The sequence below is a fragment of the Balaenoptera ricei genome, chromosome 4, assembly GCF_028023285.1.
Source record: "Balaenoptera ricei isolate mBalRic1 chromosome 4, mBalRic1.hap2, whole genome shotgun sequence".
Taxonomy (NCBI): domain Eukaryota; kingdom Metazoa; phylum Chordata; class Mammalia; order Artiodactyla; family Balaenopteridae; genus Balaenoptera; species Balaenoptera ricei.
In genome coordinates this window covers 158,779,051-158,798,732 of record NC_082642.1, presented here as the reverse complement: position 1 = coordinate 158,798,732, position 19,682 = coordinate 158,779,051, and the positions used below count along the sequence as shown (strand labels likewise).

At 48.6% G+C, this 19,682-nt stretch overlaps 1 protein-coding gene across 2 annotated transcripts in view; it reads right to left on the bottom strand.

Moving 5' to 3' along the window:
- Positions 1 to 19,682, bottom strand: part of PDE9A (phosphodiesterase 9A) — a 101,980-nt gene that overhangs the window by 50,653 nt on the left and 31,645 nt on the right. For both annotated transcript variants that reach the window (XM_059922302.1, XM_059922303.1), the window contains exons 2-4: positions 16,807 to 16,877; positions 15,451 to 15,528; positions 9,000 to 9,043 (exon numbers count right to left, since the gene is read on the bottom strand). In XM_059922302.1, coding sequence (XP_059778285.1) covers positions 9,000 to 9,043; positions 15,451 to 15,528; positions 16,807 to 16,877 — 193 coding nt within the window. The remainder of the gene's footprint in view (positions 1 to 8,999; positions 9,044 to 15,450; positions 15,529 to 16,806; positions 16,878 to 19,682) is intronic.

Sequence of the window (19,682 nt, the reverse complement as noted above, 5' to 3'; positions counted from 1 at the left end):
TAAAAATAGAAAATATTATTAAGAAGCATTGTTATTTCTCCTAAGCACCATGCTTGTGCTCAAATGTCAAGCACGAACGTGACTGGCAAGTGAAAAGGGAGCCAGCCCTCCATGTGTGGTTTCAGACCTTAGGAAGCAGTCCTGGCTCCAGGAAAATTCAGCAATTCCAGAGAGACGCAGCTTCAGCCATGCAAACATGTCCTCTAGGTCATTTTAAATGATAGCACCATTTAGCGAGCACTCCCCAAGTAGCACGCACCGTGCTAAGCATTTTGTATGAATTACTTCATTTATCCTCGTAAGAACCATGCGGGTGTGTATCCTAATTCCTACTTTGCAGGGTAACTGCGGTGTAGCGTGGTCAGTCGCTTTCCTGAGACCACTTCACCCAACTGACACCTGAACGAAGGCAGCTGGACGGTCCCTGCTTCTTAGGTTTGGATCTTCCAAAGCCGACCTGGAGACAAGGAATCAGGTGCCAGCAAGGAACGTGGAGGTGGCCCCAGGAAAGCTGGGGGCGGGGGGCGTGGGGAGCGGAGGAAAAGCAGAGAAGTGTGAGCCAATGAGCAGGGGCATCTGGGCTGATCGTTCTGGGGTCCCTTTGGGCAACTGCATATTCGATGCGTGAACTGTCCCCACCGCTCCACCCAGGCACAAGGAAGCCAAACACTTGCCCGCGTCTCCCTCTCTGGCAGGAGGACCGTTCTCGGGGCGTCAGCCCTCAGAGCTTCCCGTGCAGAGGGAGTCCACAGGCAGGGGACTCAGAGGAGGAAGCCCTTAGTCTGCATGTGCTCTTTTCTTAGACCTTTCCTCCAAGGTGGCTGGGCTCTTGTTTTTTTAATTGAAGTATTTTATCTAACCCAACTTATCTCAAAAATATCTCATTTCAACATGTATCATCCCTAGGAAAATTTGCCCACACCTGTTCACAACTGCATCATTTACATTAGCCGAAAAGTGGAAACACCCAAACTGTCCATGAGCTGAGTGGAAAAACACCACGTGGCTCTTCCACACAACGGGACGAGTGCTGACCTTCGCTACAACACAGAGGAACCCTGCCTACATCAGGCCAAGCGAACGAAGCCAGGCACAAAGGGCCACGTACTCTGTTACACGACACGTCCACGACAGGCCTATCCAAGGGGAAGGAAGGCAGACAAGTGGTTGCCAGGGAACAGAGTGAGGGGATGGGAGTAGGTGCTGGCAGCTATGGGGCTTCTTTTGAGGGTATGGAAACCTTCTGGCATTGGAGAATGGTGATGGTTACACAACGAGGTGCATACACTACAAACTACTGAATTTGTGCACTTTAAAATGGTGGATTTTATGCTGTGTGAATTACATCTCAATAAGAAAATATGAAATATAAGCATTATTCATGAGGTATTTTACATTCCTTTTCTCCATACTGAGTCTTCAAAATTCAGTGTGTATTTTGCATTTACATCTGCAGCTGGACGGTGGCTGGTCTTCTTATACACGTGGTGGCTGGGTCAGGACTGGCCCGTCCTTCTCTTCTATGAAAAGTCATGTTTTTCACAATACTCTTCTCTTCACTGTTTCCTAATATTTAAACAGCAAAACAGGAAGACTGGGGCATTTCTGCACTGCCCGGCCCCACCAGGACTGCTAGGAGCGTTTATTGAAACGTGTGACTCAGAGGGTCAGCAAAGACGGTGGGGCCCCCAGGAAAGGCCAGGCCCACGGGCCCCGGCAGCTGCATGTAAGCCTGGACACAAGGTTCCTGAGCCCTCTCCTGAGGTTCTTTTTCCCGCCATCGTGAATGCGGCCTGGCGACTGCAGGGCCGATGGGGCTCCTTACAGGCCCTGACTCAGGGCTGCATGGCCAGGACTGGTTACTGAGTGGGGGCGAAGGCCGAGAGGCTCCGGGAAGCCAGGCCAGGTGTTGATGGATGGGAGACGGAAGGCTATTTCCAGAGAGAGAAGCTCAAAGAGTTAAAGACTCCTATGAGCAATTCCCAAAGGGCAGAGAGTCACACAAAACCCTCTTTCTTCTTCCTCTAGCAAGGACTGTGCAAACATCTGATCACGCTGCCACGCCCCACAGTCTTCCTCTCCGGAAGCTCATCCCTGTCCCGTCCACCTGCTCGGCTTGTTTATTTCCCCTTTGTTCTTCAAAGGGACCCTCTTCTGGATGGTGTCAAGTCGTCAGCATCCATCGCAGGGAATTCTGTCCCCCAGTGTGGTGTCTTAGGGCTCAGTCCTCGGTCCCTCCCTTGCTGGGGAGCTCATCAGGCCCATGGCTGCAAACACCACCCACACCGACAGTCCAGTGTCACGTTGTCACATCCCCAGCTCAGGTGTGACAGCTCCCCTAGACATGTCTACCCGACATTGATGTCCAACAGGCAAACCACGCACCCCCCCCCACTCCCACCCTGAGCCCTCGTCACCCTCAGCTCACACCCTCACGGGGCTGCTGTTCCATCCTTTCTGTGGCTCAGGCCGGACCCCCGAGGCTTCTCCGACTGCTCTTTCTTCTACATCCCACTTCCACTCAGTCAGGAAATAAGCCTGGTTCTTCCTTCAGAACACGCCAGGATCTGATCACTCCTCACCACCTCCCCTGCCCTTCCCACATGGGAATCACAGCATCAGCTCCTCATGGACCTTCAAGTTCCCACATGACCTGCCCCCAGCATCCTCAAAGCTCATTTCCGAATGTCTGAGCTCCGAAGTGCTGGAGTCAGGAATGCTTGGTGGTCACCAGGACATCAGTGGAGACCCCACAGGGATGGCACCTCAGCTGTAGGATGGAACTCTCCCTGGAGTAGGGGTTCTCTAGAACCATCCTAGCAAAGCTAGAAGACAGGTCTCAAAGGCATCAAACTGATTTGTAAGTAGCTTAACTGTCTGCCAGGACAGAGCCTATGCTCTTTAATGGAAGAAAAGAAAATCCAGATGATCCACAACATAACAAAGAGGCGAACATGAATATAAAAAGACATGAAGAAAAAAATATAATTGTTGAAAGCAAAACATGATAACAGTGTATCATGGGGTTTAAAACATATGTAGGAGTAAAATGTATGACATAAAGCACAAAGAATGAGGAAGGAGAAATGGAATCATGCTATTCTGAGAGTCTTGCATTATTGTGAAGTGGGGTAATGGAACTGAAAGGCAGACTGTGATGAGTTGATGGAACACCAAGAGTGGCCACAAAGAGATAAGACAAAGAAGTACGGTTCATAAATCAAGAGTGGAGGAAAAAAAAATTGAATTAAAAAATGCTCGGTATCCAAAAGATGTAGAAAGAGTGGAAAATATCAAAAAGAATAATGAGACAAATAGAAAATGAGTAACAAGGTAGTAGATTTAAACCCAACCATATCAATAATTACATTTAATGTAAATGGCTTAAAAACTTAATTAAAAAGCTGAATTTGCCAGAATTGATAATGCCACCTATAAAAAATCTACTTCAAATATAAAGACATTAAAAGTAAAAAGATGGAAAGGGATATAGCATAGGAGCACTAAGCTTAAGCAAGTTGGAGTGGTTATAGTAACATGAGATAAAGAAGACTTGAAAACAAGGAATAGTACCAAGGATAAAGGGCAAATTTTCATAGGAATAAAGGGGTTGATCCATCAAGAAGACACAACAATCCTAAATAAGTATGTGTCCAATAACAGAAACTGAAAAGCATGAAGCAAAACCTGAGAGAACTGAGAAATGAAACAACACATCCACAACAGAGTTACATATTTTAATACTCATCCTTCAGTAATCAATAGAACGAGCAGACAAAAAATATGTAAAGATACAGAAAACTTGAGCTACACTATTTACTAACTTGACCTAACTGACATTTATAGAATCTTTCATCCAGTAATGACAGTACACGTTCTTTTTTATGTGTACATGGACCAGTCACCAAGATAAACCATGTATCTCAATAAATCAAAAAAGACTTAAGTTACATAGTCACAATGGAATGAACAGAAATCAGTAACAGAAAGATTACTGGAAAATACCCAAATATTTGAAAATTAGATAATATACTTCTAAATAACAAATGGATCAGAAAAGGAACCACAAGGTAAATTAGACAATATTTGAAGGTGAATAAAAATGAAAACACAACACATCAAAACTTATGAGATACAGCTAAAGTATGCTTCGAGGGAAATCTCTAGCTTTATATTATTATATAAAAAAAGAAAGATCTAAAATCAATGATCCAAGCTTCCGCCTTCAGAAGCTAGAAAAAGAAGAACACATTAGATCTGGATGAGTAGGAGGACAGAAATAATAAACATAAGAGAAGAAATCAATGAAATAGGAAGCAGACAAATAATAGAGAGAACCAACGAAACCTATTTCTTTGGAAAAAGAAATCAATACAATTTATAAATCTCTAGTTAGACTGATCAACTTAAAAAGGGAGAAGATATAAATTATTAATATCTTGAATGAAAGGGGGAATTTCACTACAATCCCCTAAAGAGGGTAACAAAGACATATTTCAAACTACATCTACCAGTATATTCTTAGATAAAACTTAGGTGAAATGGACACAACTTCCTAAAATTAATACCCAAATAAATAGAAAACTTGAATGTACCTATTAAATTGAATTCATAATCTGAAACCTTCTCAAAAGAAACTCCAAACACAGATGGATTCATTGGTGAATTCTATTAGACATTTAAGGTAGACATAATGCCAACTCTATACAAACTCTTCCACAAAATAGAGGAGGGTGGAACACTTCCCGACTCATTTTATGAGGCTAGATGTATATATTATAAGAAAAGAAAACTATGGACCAGAGTCCCTCATTAATATAGATGCAAAAATCCTTAACAAAATATTTGTAAATTTAATCCAGAACAAAAAGAAAATATGCCATGGCCAAATGGAGTCTATAGTAGGAATGCAAGCTTAGTTTAATGTTTTAAAATCAATCAGTAAAATTCACTACTAACTGGAGAGAGGAGAAAAAAACATGATGATCTCAATATAGGCAGAAAATGCACTTGACAAAATTCCAAAATTCCAACACCAATTTATGATTAAAAATCTCAACACATTAGGATGAGAAATTTTAAAAAACCAACAAATAAACCCTCAACTTGATAAAGGGTATTCACCAAAAAACCCTATAGCTAACATCATAATTGATGTTGAAAAACTTCATACATTCCCTCTGAGATTGAGAACAAAGCAAGAATCTCCACTCACACCTTCTATTCTTCTATTGTACTAGATATCCTAGTTAGTGTAATAAAGCAAGAAAAAGAATCTGATAAATGGCATCAGATATGAAAGGAAGAAGCAATTCTATCTTTGCATATGTAGAAAATCGTAGGAAATCTACAAAAAGATACTAGACTTAATAAGTGAGTTTAGCCAGGTCAATACACAAAAGCCAACTGTACTTCTATAAACTAAAAACTACTGGAAATTGAAATTTTAAAAAATCCATTGACAGTGGCATTAAAAATATGAAATACTTCATGATAAATTTATCAACATACATTCAAGAACTTTACACTGACAACTATAACACATTAGTGAGAGACATTAAAGGAAATCCAAATGAATTGAGAGAGACCATATTCACGAATCAGAAGACTCAACATTACTAAGACAGTAGTTCTTTCCAAGTCATCAATAAATTTAACATCATTTCAATCAAAATCCCAGCAGACTTTTTTGGGTAGCAACTGACAGACTGATTCTAAAATTGATTTGAAAATAAAATGAACCTGGAGTAAACAAAACATTTTTGAAAGATAAGAATGAAACCCAAGGACTTGCACTCCCAGATTTCAAGACTTACTATGAACCTAGGAAACCAAGACAGTGAGGCATCGGGTAAGGATGGACATGGATATTAATGGAGTATGACAGTAAGACTCACACATTTACGGTCCATTGATTTTTTAAAAAAATTAATTAATTAATTAAGTAATTAATTTATGGCTGTGTTGGGTCTTCGTTTCTGTGCGAGGGCTTTCTCTAGTTGCGGCAAGCGGGGGCCACTCTTCATCGCGGTGCACGGGCCTCTCACTGTCGCGGCCTCTCTTGTTGTGGAGCACAGGCTCCAGACGCGCAGGCTCAGTAGTTGTGGCTCCCGGGCCCAGTTGCTCCGCGGCATGTGGGATCTTCCCAGGCCAGGGCTCGAACCCATGTCCCCTGCATTGGCAGGCAGACTCTCAACCACTGCGCCACCAGGGAAGCCCCTGGTCCATTGATTTTTGACAAAGGTGCCATGATAATTCAATGGGGGGAAGGATCGTTTTTTTCAACAAATGGTGCTGGAACAAATGGATATCTGAGAAAGTGAACCTCAATTCTTTTCTCCCTCCCTTGAAGGTGGGCTATACTTAGGGACTTGCTTCCAAAGAATCGAGCAAGGAAAGGGGAAAATAGTGACTTTACAGAGAAGAAGCCAGTGATTCATGTGGGTACTATGGCCTCCTTGTATTCTTTCCAAAAACCCACATCCCCAGGCTGATCATGAGAAAAGCATCAGACAAGCCCAGATTGAAGGGCATTCTACAGACTCTTAAAGACTGCCAAGGTCATGACAAACAAGGAACGTCCGAGACACTGTCAGACCAGAGAAGACGGGAAGGCATAACGACTAAGTGTGGATTGGATTCTGGATCAGGAAAGGGACATCAGGAAAAAAACTAGTGAAGCCTCAATAAAGTCGAGGATCTAGTTAATAACAACAACAAAAAACAATAATAAAAAGTTTATTATTAAGTCAAGGGCTTGATAAGCGCTTTTTATGTTAATAAAAAGTTATTGGGCTTCCCTGGTGGCACAGCGGTTAAGAATCTGCCTGGCAGTGCAGGGGACACAGGTTCGAGCCCTGGCCTGGGAAGATCCCACATGCCGCGGAGCAACTAAGCCCGTGCGCCACAACTACTGAGCCCATGCTCTAGAGCCCGCGAGCCACAACTACTGAGCCTGTGTGCCTAGAGCCCGTGCTCCGCAACAACAGAAGCCACCTCAATGAGAAGCCCACGCACCGCAATGAAGAGTAGCCCCTGCTCACTGCAACTAGAGAAAGCCTGTGCGCATCAACAAAGACCCAACATAGCCAAAAATAAATAAATAAATTTATTTTAAAAAAAAGAAAGTTATTTTCATACGAAAAGAAGGTAGAACTCAGATTTTATTCTAACATCTACTATCAAAAGAACTGAATTAAGAGTTTTCATAAAGAGCTACTCAGGCATAAAAATATTTAAAGCAACCAGTGCTCCTATGTAAACGCTGTCACTTGAAAGATGAGACCCTGAGACACAGAAACATCAGGGCCTCACTCACACACCATCCAGCACAGTATGGGTGGCATCAAAATTCTATTCTGTAGACATCAATTTTGCAAAGATTAAAATTAAATTAATATTAAATTTTAAAAAGAAAAATAAACCTCAACTTTTGCCTCAGGCCATACACAAAAATTAGCTCAAAATGGATCACTGACCTAAATGCAAAAACTAAAACTATAAAACTTGTAGAAGAAAACAGAGGAGAAAACTTCACAACTATGGGATAAAATAAGATTTCTTTGGACACAAAAAGTACAAACTATAAAAGAACAATTGATACATTGGGCCTAATCAAAACTTAATTCTGGTTATTGAAAGACACTCATAAGAAAATGAAGAAGCAAGTTGCAGATGAGGAGAAAATATTTATAATATCTACCTGACAAAAGGTGTGTATCCCAAATATACCAGGAACGCTTTCAATTCAAGAGTAAGAAGGAAAACTACCCACCACCACCACAACCAACAAATCAGAAAAGATTTGAACAAATACTTCATAAAAGAAGATTTAAGAATGGCCAGTAAAAACTTTAAAGATACTCACCATCATTAATCACTAGGGAAACACAAATTAAAACCAAATGCAGTACCACTCCACACCCAATAGAACTGATTAACACAAAAAGGACTGACAATGTCAAGTGCTGCTGAGACTGTGAAGCAATGGGAACTCTCAGACATCATGGGTGGGGATGCAAGATGTGCAGGGAAATTGTCTGGCGGTACTTTTTATAAAGGGAAATATACACTTAGCCATGTGAGCCACCAATCCCATTCAATCCCATTGACTCCAAGGGAAATAAAAATATATGTCCCTACAAATGCTTGTACTTGGATGCTCACAGCTGCTTTATTCATAAAAGTCCCCAACCTGAAATAACCCAGATGTCCTTCAACAGGTGAATGGATAAACAAACTGTGGTCCAGCCATACCTGGAATGTTACTCACCAATAAAAAGGAAAGAATCGCTGATACACATAACACATGGACGAGTCTCAGAAACATTAGATCGAGTCAAAAAAAGAGTACACGTGTTACATAATTTCATTTTCTATGAAACTCTCAAAAAGAGAAATCTAATCTATGGTGTCAGAGAGCGGTTGGTTGGTGGCTGACAGAGACCAGGAGTGGAGGGACGGGGCTAAGCGGGAAGAGGCACAAGAGAACTTTTTTAGGTGATGTAAATGTTCCCAGTCTTGGTATTGGTGGTAGTTAACAAGGATGTATAGAACTTTCAAAGCTTATCAAAATATACACTTAAATGGGAGCATTTTATTATGCATAAATCATACATAAATTAGAGTGATCAAAGATCCAAAAGGAAATGGGATTTTAAGAAAACAACACTACTGACTGTATGAGGCATCCTGGGGGCTGGCCTTTTTGCCTCACAGTCTGAATGGTCAGGACAGGTACTGGGCCCAGGTAGACAAGAGTGGGGTGTCACCCAGTGTCTGCTAAGTCGTCAGGACCGGGTGGGAGGGGGTGGGGCTGGGCATCCTGGGGGTTTGTGGCGGGCAGAGTATGGCTGTCTCTGCAGCAGTACGCGGCTTTAGATTCTGTAACAGTACTCGGCTTCAGATTAAATGCCTAACTCATACATATTCAATCATAGGCGCAGCCTGAAGCTTTTTTTTTTTTTCTTTTAATTTAAAAAATGATAGCAAGGCCTTACCAGAGAGTTGCTTGATGGCCACAGGTCTCACTTTGTAGGGAGTCCTGCAAGAGAGAAGGCAGTTGCACTGTAAGATGCTGTCAAAAATGTTCATGTACATCTGGTTCGAGAGAGAAGCACTTGGGCTGAATTAGAGTTCAGTGAATTAGGTCTTTTTAAAATGAATTTCTTTGGCAGGTCTGAGCTTTCTCATTCAGAAGAATTCTAAATACTTTAAATATATCATTTAAACAACAGACCTCCTCTATAATGTTCATATTTGGTTAATAAAATAAACATGTTGAATGCAGCTGGGATGGCACAGAATTGTCCTGGTCTGTCCTGACACTTGACTGTTACAGGAGGCTCTCCCTGTTTTGCTTTGAGCTCCTGGAGACTGCGTCCCCCAAGTGCACAAGAGAGGATGGTGTCAACAACTCAGGCGAAAATGCACTGGCACCTCGGTGATGTCACCACCGGTAATCATGAGACCCACAGGGGGTGGGGAGAGGATACTGGTGATAGGAAAGACAGAGTAAAGGTCACTGTCCCTGACATACAAGGACCTCTGGCAAAGGTGGGGGGGAGACAAGTCAATGGAAAATAGGCAAAGAATAGGAACAGGCAATCATTGATAACAGTTAATAAAAATAAAAAGAGGGACCTCAAGAAAGAGGGTATTTTTTTTCCCCCAATTTTAGAACCTGGTAACATGAATGCTGTGAGGGCACAGGGACTCAGGTTCTCACAGGTACTGCTGGTGGGAGTACGGATTGCCACCACCTAGGGGAAAGCAACCTAGCAGCACTGATTCAAATGTAAAATACTTTGTCTCAGCATGTGAACCTAGGAATGAAAGTATTAATTCTTTTGGTTATCTTACACAGGGATACCTTCATATGTCACTCGCTCATTCATTCAACACATTTTACACAGAGTGCTCGGTGTGGTCGGGTTCTGGTGATAAAAGAGTGAATCAGGGCTTCCCTGGTGGCGCAGTGGTTAAGAATCCGCCTGCCAATGCACGGGTTTGAGCCCCGGCCCGGGAAGATCCCACATGCTGTGGAGCAACTAAGCCCGAGCACCACAACTACTGAGCCTGCGCTCTAGAGCCTGTGAGCCACAATCACTGAGCCCTCATGCCACAACTACTGAAGCCTGTGCGCCTAGAGCCTGTGCTCCGCAGCAAGAGAAGCCACTGCAGTGAGAAGCCCGCGCACTGCGATGAAGACCCAACGCAGCCAAAAATAAATAAATAAATAAAATTAAAAAAAAAAAAAAAGAGTGAATCAGACAAGAACACTCTGCCCTCACAGATCCCACGTTCCACGGTCAAGTACACGTTGAAAGGACGTGAATGCTGCTGTTTGAATGGCTAAGAAATGTCATCCGCCGGGGCCGGATGACACATTAGCTGAACTGTGGAGTGTCATTCAGTTGTCAAAAAGATGGAGATGAGTGAGCAAGTACTGACGTGGAGGGATGCCCACGACATCTCGTCAGGGAGACACGGCAAGTTACAGGGTCACAGACGGAGAGTCAGCTCAGCGATGGAGAAAGAAAGTACAGAGACTCTGGAAGGAGTTACACCAAACACCAGACTCTGAACAGTGGCTAACTGGCATCCTGTGGTTGAGCAGTTACAGGGCACACGGAAGATTGTTTGCATTTAAAATGCCAATAAAGTATAAAAATAACAACTGCGTGGCACTAATAGGTGATGGACGGACAAGCCCACGCTGGTCTCGAGTCCCGCCTCCCCACGAGGGGTTCCTCCTGGTGGAGCCCGTGAGGGGCAAGTCAACCCCACCCATCCCCCCCGCAGGAGCATGCACCTTGCTTGGGGAAAGGCCCTCTTCCAAAGGTCCCCGGAAGTTGGTTATTTGGGACTTGGGGCACTTTCCCTACAGAGGTTTCATCGTAATGGTGTTTGGGTCCTGGGAGATCACAGAACCTCCTGCTCAGAATCCACGCGGTTTGAAGTGTGGCTCCACCTGTAGAGCAGGTGAGACACCCGGCTGGGGCGGGGCTTGGCCAAGGTGGTACTAGCTGCCTCCGTCCTCACACTGATGGCGAGCAGGGCGAGTCCACCCTCCCCGGGCCCTCCCAGCAGCCGTCAGCCTCGCCAGCTTGCAGGTTTCCAGGAGCCACCGCTCAGGGAAGGGGGGAACCTCCCTGAAGCCCACCGCGTGTGCGGGGCTGACTTTGAACCAGGGTCGTGTCCAGAGCACGTGTCGGTGCTGCCTGGGGGGGCCAGGGCTGCGGCGATGGGGTGAGGGGCGCTGAGAGCCACGGCGAGGTGGGCGTCACCTCTCCTCTCTCCTCCTCCCTCAGCCCCATGAGCAGCACTGATGCTGGGGCAGTGGGTGGAGAGACGGGATCCCAGGCCCTAGGGGCGCAGGAAGGGGCCTTCCCTTCCCCCCTTTCTCTTCTCTCTCCCTCCCCTGCAGCCACAAGGACTGTCTTCCCCTGCTCCCCACAGGCCGACGCTGGCCGGGAGGTGACAGTGACGGCACAGAGGAGGTGCCGGAGGTGTGGATGGGGAGAGACAGAGCCGCGTGTCCCGAAACGCCTGCCCCCCCTTACATCGTGTCAGAGGCGCTGACCACAGCTGGCTCCCCAAGATTACTCTTGGCCCTTGGTTCCTTAATCCTGTTGACTCAACAGCAGGAATGTTCTCAGAACCAGTTATGTTGCTTCCACGATTGAATAAACTCCTGCCTCGGCCTAAATTGAGTTGCAGCTTCATCATTTCTTCCTCAGCAACAGAATTGAGATAAACCACTTTCCATTTGCCTTGAACTTGTATTTGTCTTTTTCCAAAATGCCTCTTTTCAAACACGTTTAGTGGGAGCCGCGCCGGAATGCAGGAAACATTTCTCCCCAGCTGAGGGGATGGGCACACACACCATCCTTGTAAGCGCTCAGCCATTTCATCCGGTGGACAGCTTCATGTATCACAACTTGGCTAACATTGGGAATAAAGGAGCGTTTCTATCACATGTGTGCCGTGCTGTCCCGGCTCGCCCCTCTCTCCCCACGCCCCATTTTTCCTCATACTACTCAAGGGTCTGTTTCTCTCCTTCAACAAGGATCTTGAAGCGGCGGAGGCAGAAACGGAAGGGTGGTCAAGAAGCAACACGCTGCTCAGTGGGACACCATGGGATCCAGGATGTCCCCTTGTCCAGAAAGGAGCACTGAGACCAGACGCTGTCCCGCCGAGCGTGATCTGAACGAAGCTGGGACGTGTCTACCTGTGTCTGTTAGTCTTTAGGAATGAGGGCGATTAGCAATCAATCACCTTTCTTATCAGCTCCAAAAGAGACAGGAAGCTACTCAGCCCATTGCTAGATTAGAGCGTCTCTGACTTAGGTAAATATGTTCCAGCTTATTTAAAATGCTGGTCCGAACGTTCTCTGATCGTTAAGGGAAGAAGCATTTTGAAGGAAGAGTCAGAAGGTCATGAGATTTGGTTTGACATGAGCCGAAAAGTTCAGTATAAGAGATGGGAAAACTGGGACCCCCGACTTCTCATCAGTAACCAGGTGGTCACAGTCAAGAGCCCTTGTAATTTGGAGAGGAGGCTGTGAAAAGCGCCCCCTGCGAGTGTGAACCGGGCAGAAAGCAGGCAAGGCGGACGAGTTGGCACCTGCAGGAGAGCCTCTCCTGGGAGGCGGTTCCTGAATCCGAGGCTGGGGGCAGGGTACAGGCGTTGACAAGGCTGGACCGAGGGGCTGCAGCGTCTTCAGCGGTGGAGGAAGCTGGAGGGACACGACCTGACTTGACCGTCTTCTGGGAAGAAACAAAATTTATCCAGCACTTTCCGAGAAGGGGAAACCCTGTGTCTGGTAGAGGTGACCTTCTGGTCATTGGCAGGCTGAGCACCCACCTGGGGGTCAAGAGTAGTTTCTTAGGTTTTGCCCACTTTACACCGGTGACTCTCACCCTCGCTGCGTATTGGAATCACCCGCTGAGCTTTAAAAAAAAATCCCTCAAAAATCCACATTTCCTGGGTCCTAGTGGGGCTCTGGTGACCAGAGCCTTTTTGATGATCGCTGGTGGTTTGAACCTGCAGGCAGGGCTGACGGTCACTGGTTTGGTCGGACTAGGTTATACCGTGCATGTTTAGAGGGGGCGGGACCCCCGACGGCAGCTGGAAGCGTGGGACCGGAGAATTAGAGGCAAACGGAGCAGATCGGAGGCCTCGCTGGGGCTCGTGCGCGACCCGGGAGGGGGAGGTGAGCAGGCGGGAAGGGAACCTTGGGGAACGCCGCCTTTCGGGGGCTGAGAGTGGGAAGCAGACACAGCCGGGGGGAAGATGATGGAGGCAGCTGGAGAAAAGGAGAAGTCCATGACCTCAAATGCAGGGAGCAGACAGAAGCAGGGGAGGCGATGCCCAGTGCAGAGACCAGTGATTAAGGAGGTCCCGGCCAACAGCATCACCACCTGGGAACCTGCAGAAATGCCAGGGGAGAGGGAGGGAGGGGGCTCCGCTTCAGCCAGCCCCCCGGGGTGTGCGTGAGGCTGGTGGCCTGGGGGACAACGGGCAGCTCTGCGACGAGAAAGCAGCGGGGACCACATGCACCGGTTCTCAGCCTCGCCAACACTGACATTTGGGCAGGTGAGTCTGGGGTGGGACCAGCCCTGGGCACTGGGGGAGGTAGAGCAGCAGCCCTGGTCTCTGCCCGCTGGGTGCCAGAGACCCCATCCCCTGGCGTGGCAGCCTAAATGCTCCAGACTTCGCCAAGTGTCTCCTGGGGAACAAAACTGCCCCCCGTTGAGAAGGGCTGGCACAGAATACAGAGCCAAAGGAGATATGATGAAGTGACAGAACAGAATGGACAAACTACAAACTGCTTTAAATTAATTCGGGAAAAATGCAGTTTTGCCCCATCAGACACCGGCTTGCACGGACAGGGCACTTCCCTCTGACGACATCGTTGTATCCTGTGGAAGTCAGGGGTGACAGGTCACTCGTGACTTTCCTTATGAATACAGATCTGGGTCAGGCTGGAGCTTATGCCACAATTTACGACAATCTTCCTGGAGCCTCCGGGGATTCAATTAGCATCGCTCCTTCCGGGGAGCCCGGAGCCGATAATCAGAGCGTAATCAGAGCCAGAACGCGTGGGGGCAGAGGCTCCTGATGACGAAATTAAAAGTTCAGGAGACTGATGGATGCAGTGGAGGGGGAGGGGAGACCGGGCGGAAGCACCCAGATGCTCGGGGAAGGACAGTGCTGGCCGCTCACCACAGAGCTCGGAGGACATCGGAGTCTGTTCAGATGTTCTAGGACTTTGTACATCCCAAGGGTTTGTCACTTGCCTGGCTTCCTGCACCAAAGCCTGGCAGTCTTTGCGAGGTCTTGAGCCCTTGCCTGGGGCCAGTCATCCTGCACCCAGGCTGGCGTGGGTGGCTGACAGGTGGCTTCGGGGGACAGAGGAAGAAGAGCTGGTGCCCATCCCTGGGCGCTCAGCTGTGCACACACCTTTGGTCGGGGGAACCTTTTGGGCACCTACAGCGGAGGTCCCAGGGACCCCATCATGGAAGCCCAAATACTCCCACGCTGCCATCACGGGGCCGGGGCCCTCCAGTGGCCGGGAACTTCGAGGGTCTGCCTGGGCACGCTCTCTCCTGCGGCTGGAGTAGCTGGCCTGGTTCAGTCGGGGGGGGGGGCACCCCGATGGCCGGATTGACACGTGTCCCTCGGAGGGGGATACAGTGAGGGGCAGGAGAAACAGGGGTCCCGAGGGGCACCCCACTCCCAATCACGCTGCTGCTTCCGGCCTCGCAGGGCACGCGGGCTGGATTCTGCCTGGCCCTGCTGCAAATACAAAGTGGGGGCCACCGGGGACCTCGCCAGCCGCGGGGCAGAGGGCCGGGCGTGGATGGGAGAGGCTCTGCTTGGACTCCTTGTACTCCCTCCGGCCGCATGCAGCCGGGCTGTTTTGCAGATGTTCACAGGTGTGCTTACTGCCCAAGCCTTTTCCTCTCTAGGTCTCTCCTGGTTTCGCTCCTCTGGCCCCCAGGCTTCCCAGCCCCCAACCTCCGCCGTCTTGGGCAGAGTAGCCGGTGGACAGTGCTTGACAACTCCAGGACTTGCCCCAGGGGGTCAACGCCCAGCGCTGCCCAGGGAACCCGGTCAGGGAATCTCCTGCCCCGATGGACTGGGGGCGGCTCTGCTCCTGCCACTCAGTGCCTCGGTTTCCCCATCTGTAAATGCCCCCTCGGAGGGCTCTTGTGGAGCCTCGGAAAGGTCCCTGGCCACACTTAGAGCTGCTACTTTCTTGGAAAGTGACAAGTTCTGCAAAGGAACCAGCAGCCTCCTTCCCAGACCCTCCCATCTTTGGTTTAAATTCAGATTTTCCTGCAGCAGTAAAATTAAAAAACAACCATGGAGGCCTTGCCGTGCGTGCAGAGAGCTGTCAGACACGCCACGAGAAGGAGCTGACGTAGCCCGCCAGCCGCTTACCGTTCCGAGTTGGCGGGCATGGTGGGGTCGATGGAGACCATGGCGTCATCCGTGGTCAGGAGGGAGATGGTCGTGTTCCTGGAAGACAGGAGAAGCCAGCGTCTTCACCCCGATGTTGTCCCCTGGGTGCACACCTGACTCTGGGCCTCCCATGAGGTAGGAGCCCGGGTAGCAGGCCCGTCCTGCCCAAGGGGCCATGAGGAGTGGCCCTCAGCTTGTAAACAAAGTTAAGGAACTGTGTGTGTACTTCTAAATGCTCAGTAGATGTGTAAGTAATTTAAAACGGGAATTGGAGAGAGTGTAATTTGTTGAGTTGGGAGATTAAATTGTGGTAAAGTAGAAATGAACATTTGTATCAGCCAGTGATGAATTCAGGGTTTGCCTTTCTACTTCATTTCCCGTGGGAGTCTATCTAAACAGGCAAAAAGCTCTCCTACCAAACAGTTTTAAGTGGATCAATTGAATCTTCCTCCAACTTCTCATCTGTGGGGTCTTTCACGCGAGGTGTTGCCTTAACCACGTGACTTAACTCTCTGGTCTTCGGTTGTGTATCAAAATCTGTGCAATGCGGGTGACACCTGAAACCCAGGTTGTTCTAAAGAATAACATTTATTTATTTCTTAGCACATTGCTTAATAAAAGATGCCCCGAACTGTGGGCTATTTCTGGCTGCTACAAACCACTACTTGCTGTAACTTCAGGTGTGTAATCTCATCCCTGACTCTCCTTTTTCTCACCTGACTCTGAAAGGCTCCTACTGTCCTTCTCTCTCACCCTCCTTGACCTGGGTCATAACCTTAGTTAACTGCAGGCCAAAGCTGCTCCTTATCACTCTCTATAGTTGGGAAGTTAGGACAGAAAATCCACTTGCTGGAACAAACTGTTGATTTTGGGAAAAGAATTCTTCTGGAATTCTTATGGTTCTATAAGGTAGATTTCTGGTCTTTTCAACTTATTTCTGACATCAGTCTTTTCCTAAACCTTGATCTGTGATGAGCCCCTCTCTCCCCGTTGCTGGATCATTTGGGGCTGGGGGACCAAAGTCTAAACACTACTACCGTCCTTTACCCTTTCTCCCAAAGCAAAGAAATAAACGAAAGAAAAAAAGAAACTCTTAAGACAGTAGTTTCTGCCTAATTCCGCCCAAAGTTTCCTTCCGTGTAGCACAGCGGTGGCCGAAACCTCCAGGGACTCATCCACTGATTCGAAAGGTCCCGAGTGCAAGGTACAAGGTAAGCCCATGGGCCCTACCACCCCTCTTGTCCCCTAGACTCGGCCACTCGCCCTCCCAGGTACCTGTCCCTCTAGGTGAATTTAAAGGCGTCCCCCTGGCGGGGGCAATTCCGGGTCACTCACCGAGGCAGGCCGGTGGCGATGCAGAACAGGTCCATAATGTCGCTGGAGTTGCAATACTTGCTAAAGACCACCTGCAAAACAGAAGCAGAAGGCCGTGAGGGTCAGGCAGGAGCAGGGCAGCTGGTTTCCATGGTGACGTCAGATTCCAGAGCTTTCTCTCTGGTCCCGACCTGCAGGTTAATTTTACAAAGAAAAAACAAAATAACCGTGGGCACTGGAATGTTACATGCACGTCTCTTCACTGAGTCGATTTATACAGGTTGAGAAAAACTTCACTTTTTTGTTCGCTGAAAAGAGTTGTGAAAAACAACGCTATCACCCACATAAGGACACCTGCCGGTGACATGCTGCCTCGTGCACATCATGGTGATGTCTGACGCACCATCAACAACCTCGGCTTAATGATATCACATTGCAGGGGGTCTCCAACGACCTCCGGGGCCATTATGCAAAAGAAATTTAAGATCATTAGCTTAAAAACAAAAGATTGCCTTTTAGGATTTGGGGGCTGAGGTGCAGGACCAAATCCAAGAGGGAATCACCCTGAGAAAGGGTCCGATTGGAACCGTCGGTCTGCATAGTGAACAAATTTCACCGGAGGCAATTTTACACACGGCCTGGGTGTCCAGTCCCTGCTGGACAGGAGAGAAACACGTCACATCAGCATCTTTTGTCCGAGGGGTCCCGATTGTGAATCTGGGCTCCGGAACCCCTCCCTGGGAGAGGGGGCTTCACGTACAGAGAGGGGGGTTGCTCTCTAAGGCTGGACAGCGCATGGGACAGTCCACGCCAAGGCTCCCATTTTCACCGTAACAGAGGTTTTCCTTCAACATTTTCCCTGGCTAATTGCTGTAAGGCCCCTCTTGCTCACCAGCAGGAGTCCATGGGCGTGGGGAGAGCCAAGCTGAGGAGAGTGGGCATTTTTCAGTGCCCAGAGCGCTATTTTTTCAGCCAGATCAGTTTGCATCTTTTTTTTATTGGAAACAGTAAGACAGAGTAAGCAGATATTTTTCCCCGCAAACGTAGCTGTTCCCTGACTACCACGGCCTCCTGTGTGCTGCCCGGTCTGGCTACGCTGAGACTCAGCCAGCGCCACTGTCCGGGCTGCCCACTTGCCCCCCGAGGTGGTATTCGCACCCTTGGTGACAGGGTCTTTGGTCGGCACTGTCCACCTGGCGGCCACCGGCCTGGCTCAGAGCTGGTCCCGCCTGGACCCCGGCAGCAGCCCCTGCACTGGCCCTGCTGGGTCTCAGCCCAGCACCCACCCTTGGTTTCTAGAACTCAAACCTGGTTGTACCACTTTCCTGTGCAGATACCTCTGCTGCCCCGCACGCCCACTGGAGAAGGTCCACCTCCTCGCTGGGCACCTGAGGTTCTGGGGTGTGTCCCTCGACACTGTGCCCTCGCCAAGCTCCCGCCCCTGCCTTCACTCCGGTCCACGGGTGCCCCTGCCTCGCCCTCTGCTCTGGGTCCCCTCTTCCCAGAGACCCTCCTCCGCTCTCCGTCCTCCCAGCCCTCGGGACTCAGGGCCAGCTTCTCCACATGGCCCCCCGACCCCACCGCCAGAGGAGTCCCCCCGCGTATTCACGACAGTGCGTCCCAGCGCCCCCAGCACAGGCCTTAGCTCACGCCTCGGCCTTTGCGGCTGTGCCCAAGACGGGTGAGGTGCGAGGTCCTGGCCATTCGCCCACTGACACGGGACCATTTCTGACTTTCCCATTCAAGCCTCTGTGAAGTTCATGTCCACCTGGTGCAGGCTGACCGCGTGGGTTTATTCCAGACCCCAGTCAAAGGCGAGGGTGGTGGGCCGAGGCAGAGGACAAGACAGCTCTGTCTGTGAACATTCGATTTGCCCGGAGATTCCGGAACAGGGCGAGGTGGCTTGCAGGTCATGACCAGATGCTGGTCAGGAGCTGAGCGTGACTCCAGGAAGTTAGTGCTGACAAGGCCCTCCCCAGGGAGGGAGGTGGGAAGAAAGACCAGGAGCTTGGAATATCCTGGGGGCCTTGACAGGAGTTGAGTTTGCCCAACTTTATAAGCACTGCAGATGAAATCTGGAGGAGCCAGTCTTTTGTGATGGCTTCCTAGCCTCGGGATAGCAAATAATAGAAGCTTTAAAAAATCCAATTATGAAGCAGCAAAACAAACCCAGAAGGGCCCACAGGGCACACTGACACTCTCGCTGCCCCTTTGTAACCGATCCAGCCCAACCTAGTGAGGGAGGTCGGCCTTCTTCTGGGTCCAGAACAGTCTTTGAGATTATTTTTGACTGGGGGGGTGGAAGGAAATCAGAAATAAGCAGAAAAGATTGCATCGGGTGTATTCCATTGCAATGGAAAGCCATGCTGTGTCCATCTGTAAATCCATTTCAACATTCCTCTACTGTAGAGAAATGCAGGGTTCTTTGATTGCACTTCTGAACTGGTTGTAACATCTTGTTGTTTCCCCTGTTCAGCTAACAAGTTAGTTTGACGTGTGGCCATTTCACATCTGTGCGAGAGTCAGGCTTTTGCCTTATTTAGTTAGTTAGTTAATGAGCCTTTAGCAGGGCCGACGCAGGTGAGAGGCTGGGGTGAAGCATCACGTGAACCCTAACATCGGAAGTGCTTGGACAGCCTAGTTCTTGGCCGGGTGTCAGGAGACGCTCCCGGCCTAGATGGGTTGTTCCTGGTGTGGGAAACCAGTCCCTGTAGCACAAAGGCTTGGTTGGCCTGGGAAGAACCCCTCCCCCGCCCCCGTCACCAGGCAGCCTGGTCAGGAGGGCACAAGGCTTTCTGTTCCCATGCTGAATCATTCTGCAAATCCTTTATCCCCTATCCAGAAATAAACAGCGGGGGAAAAAAGCGTTGGTGAAATGAAATTTAAACGTGAAAAGT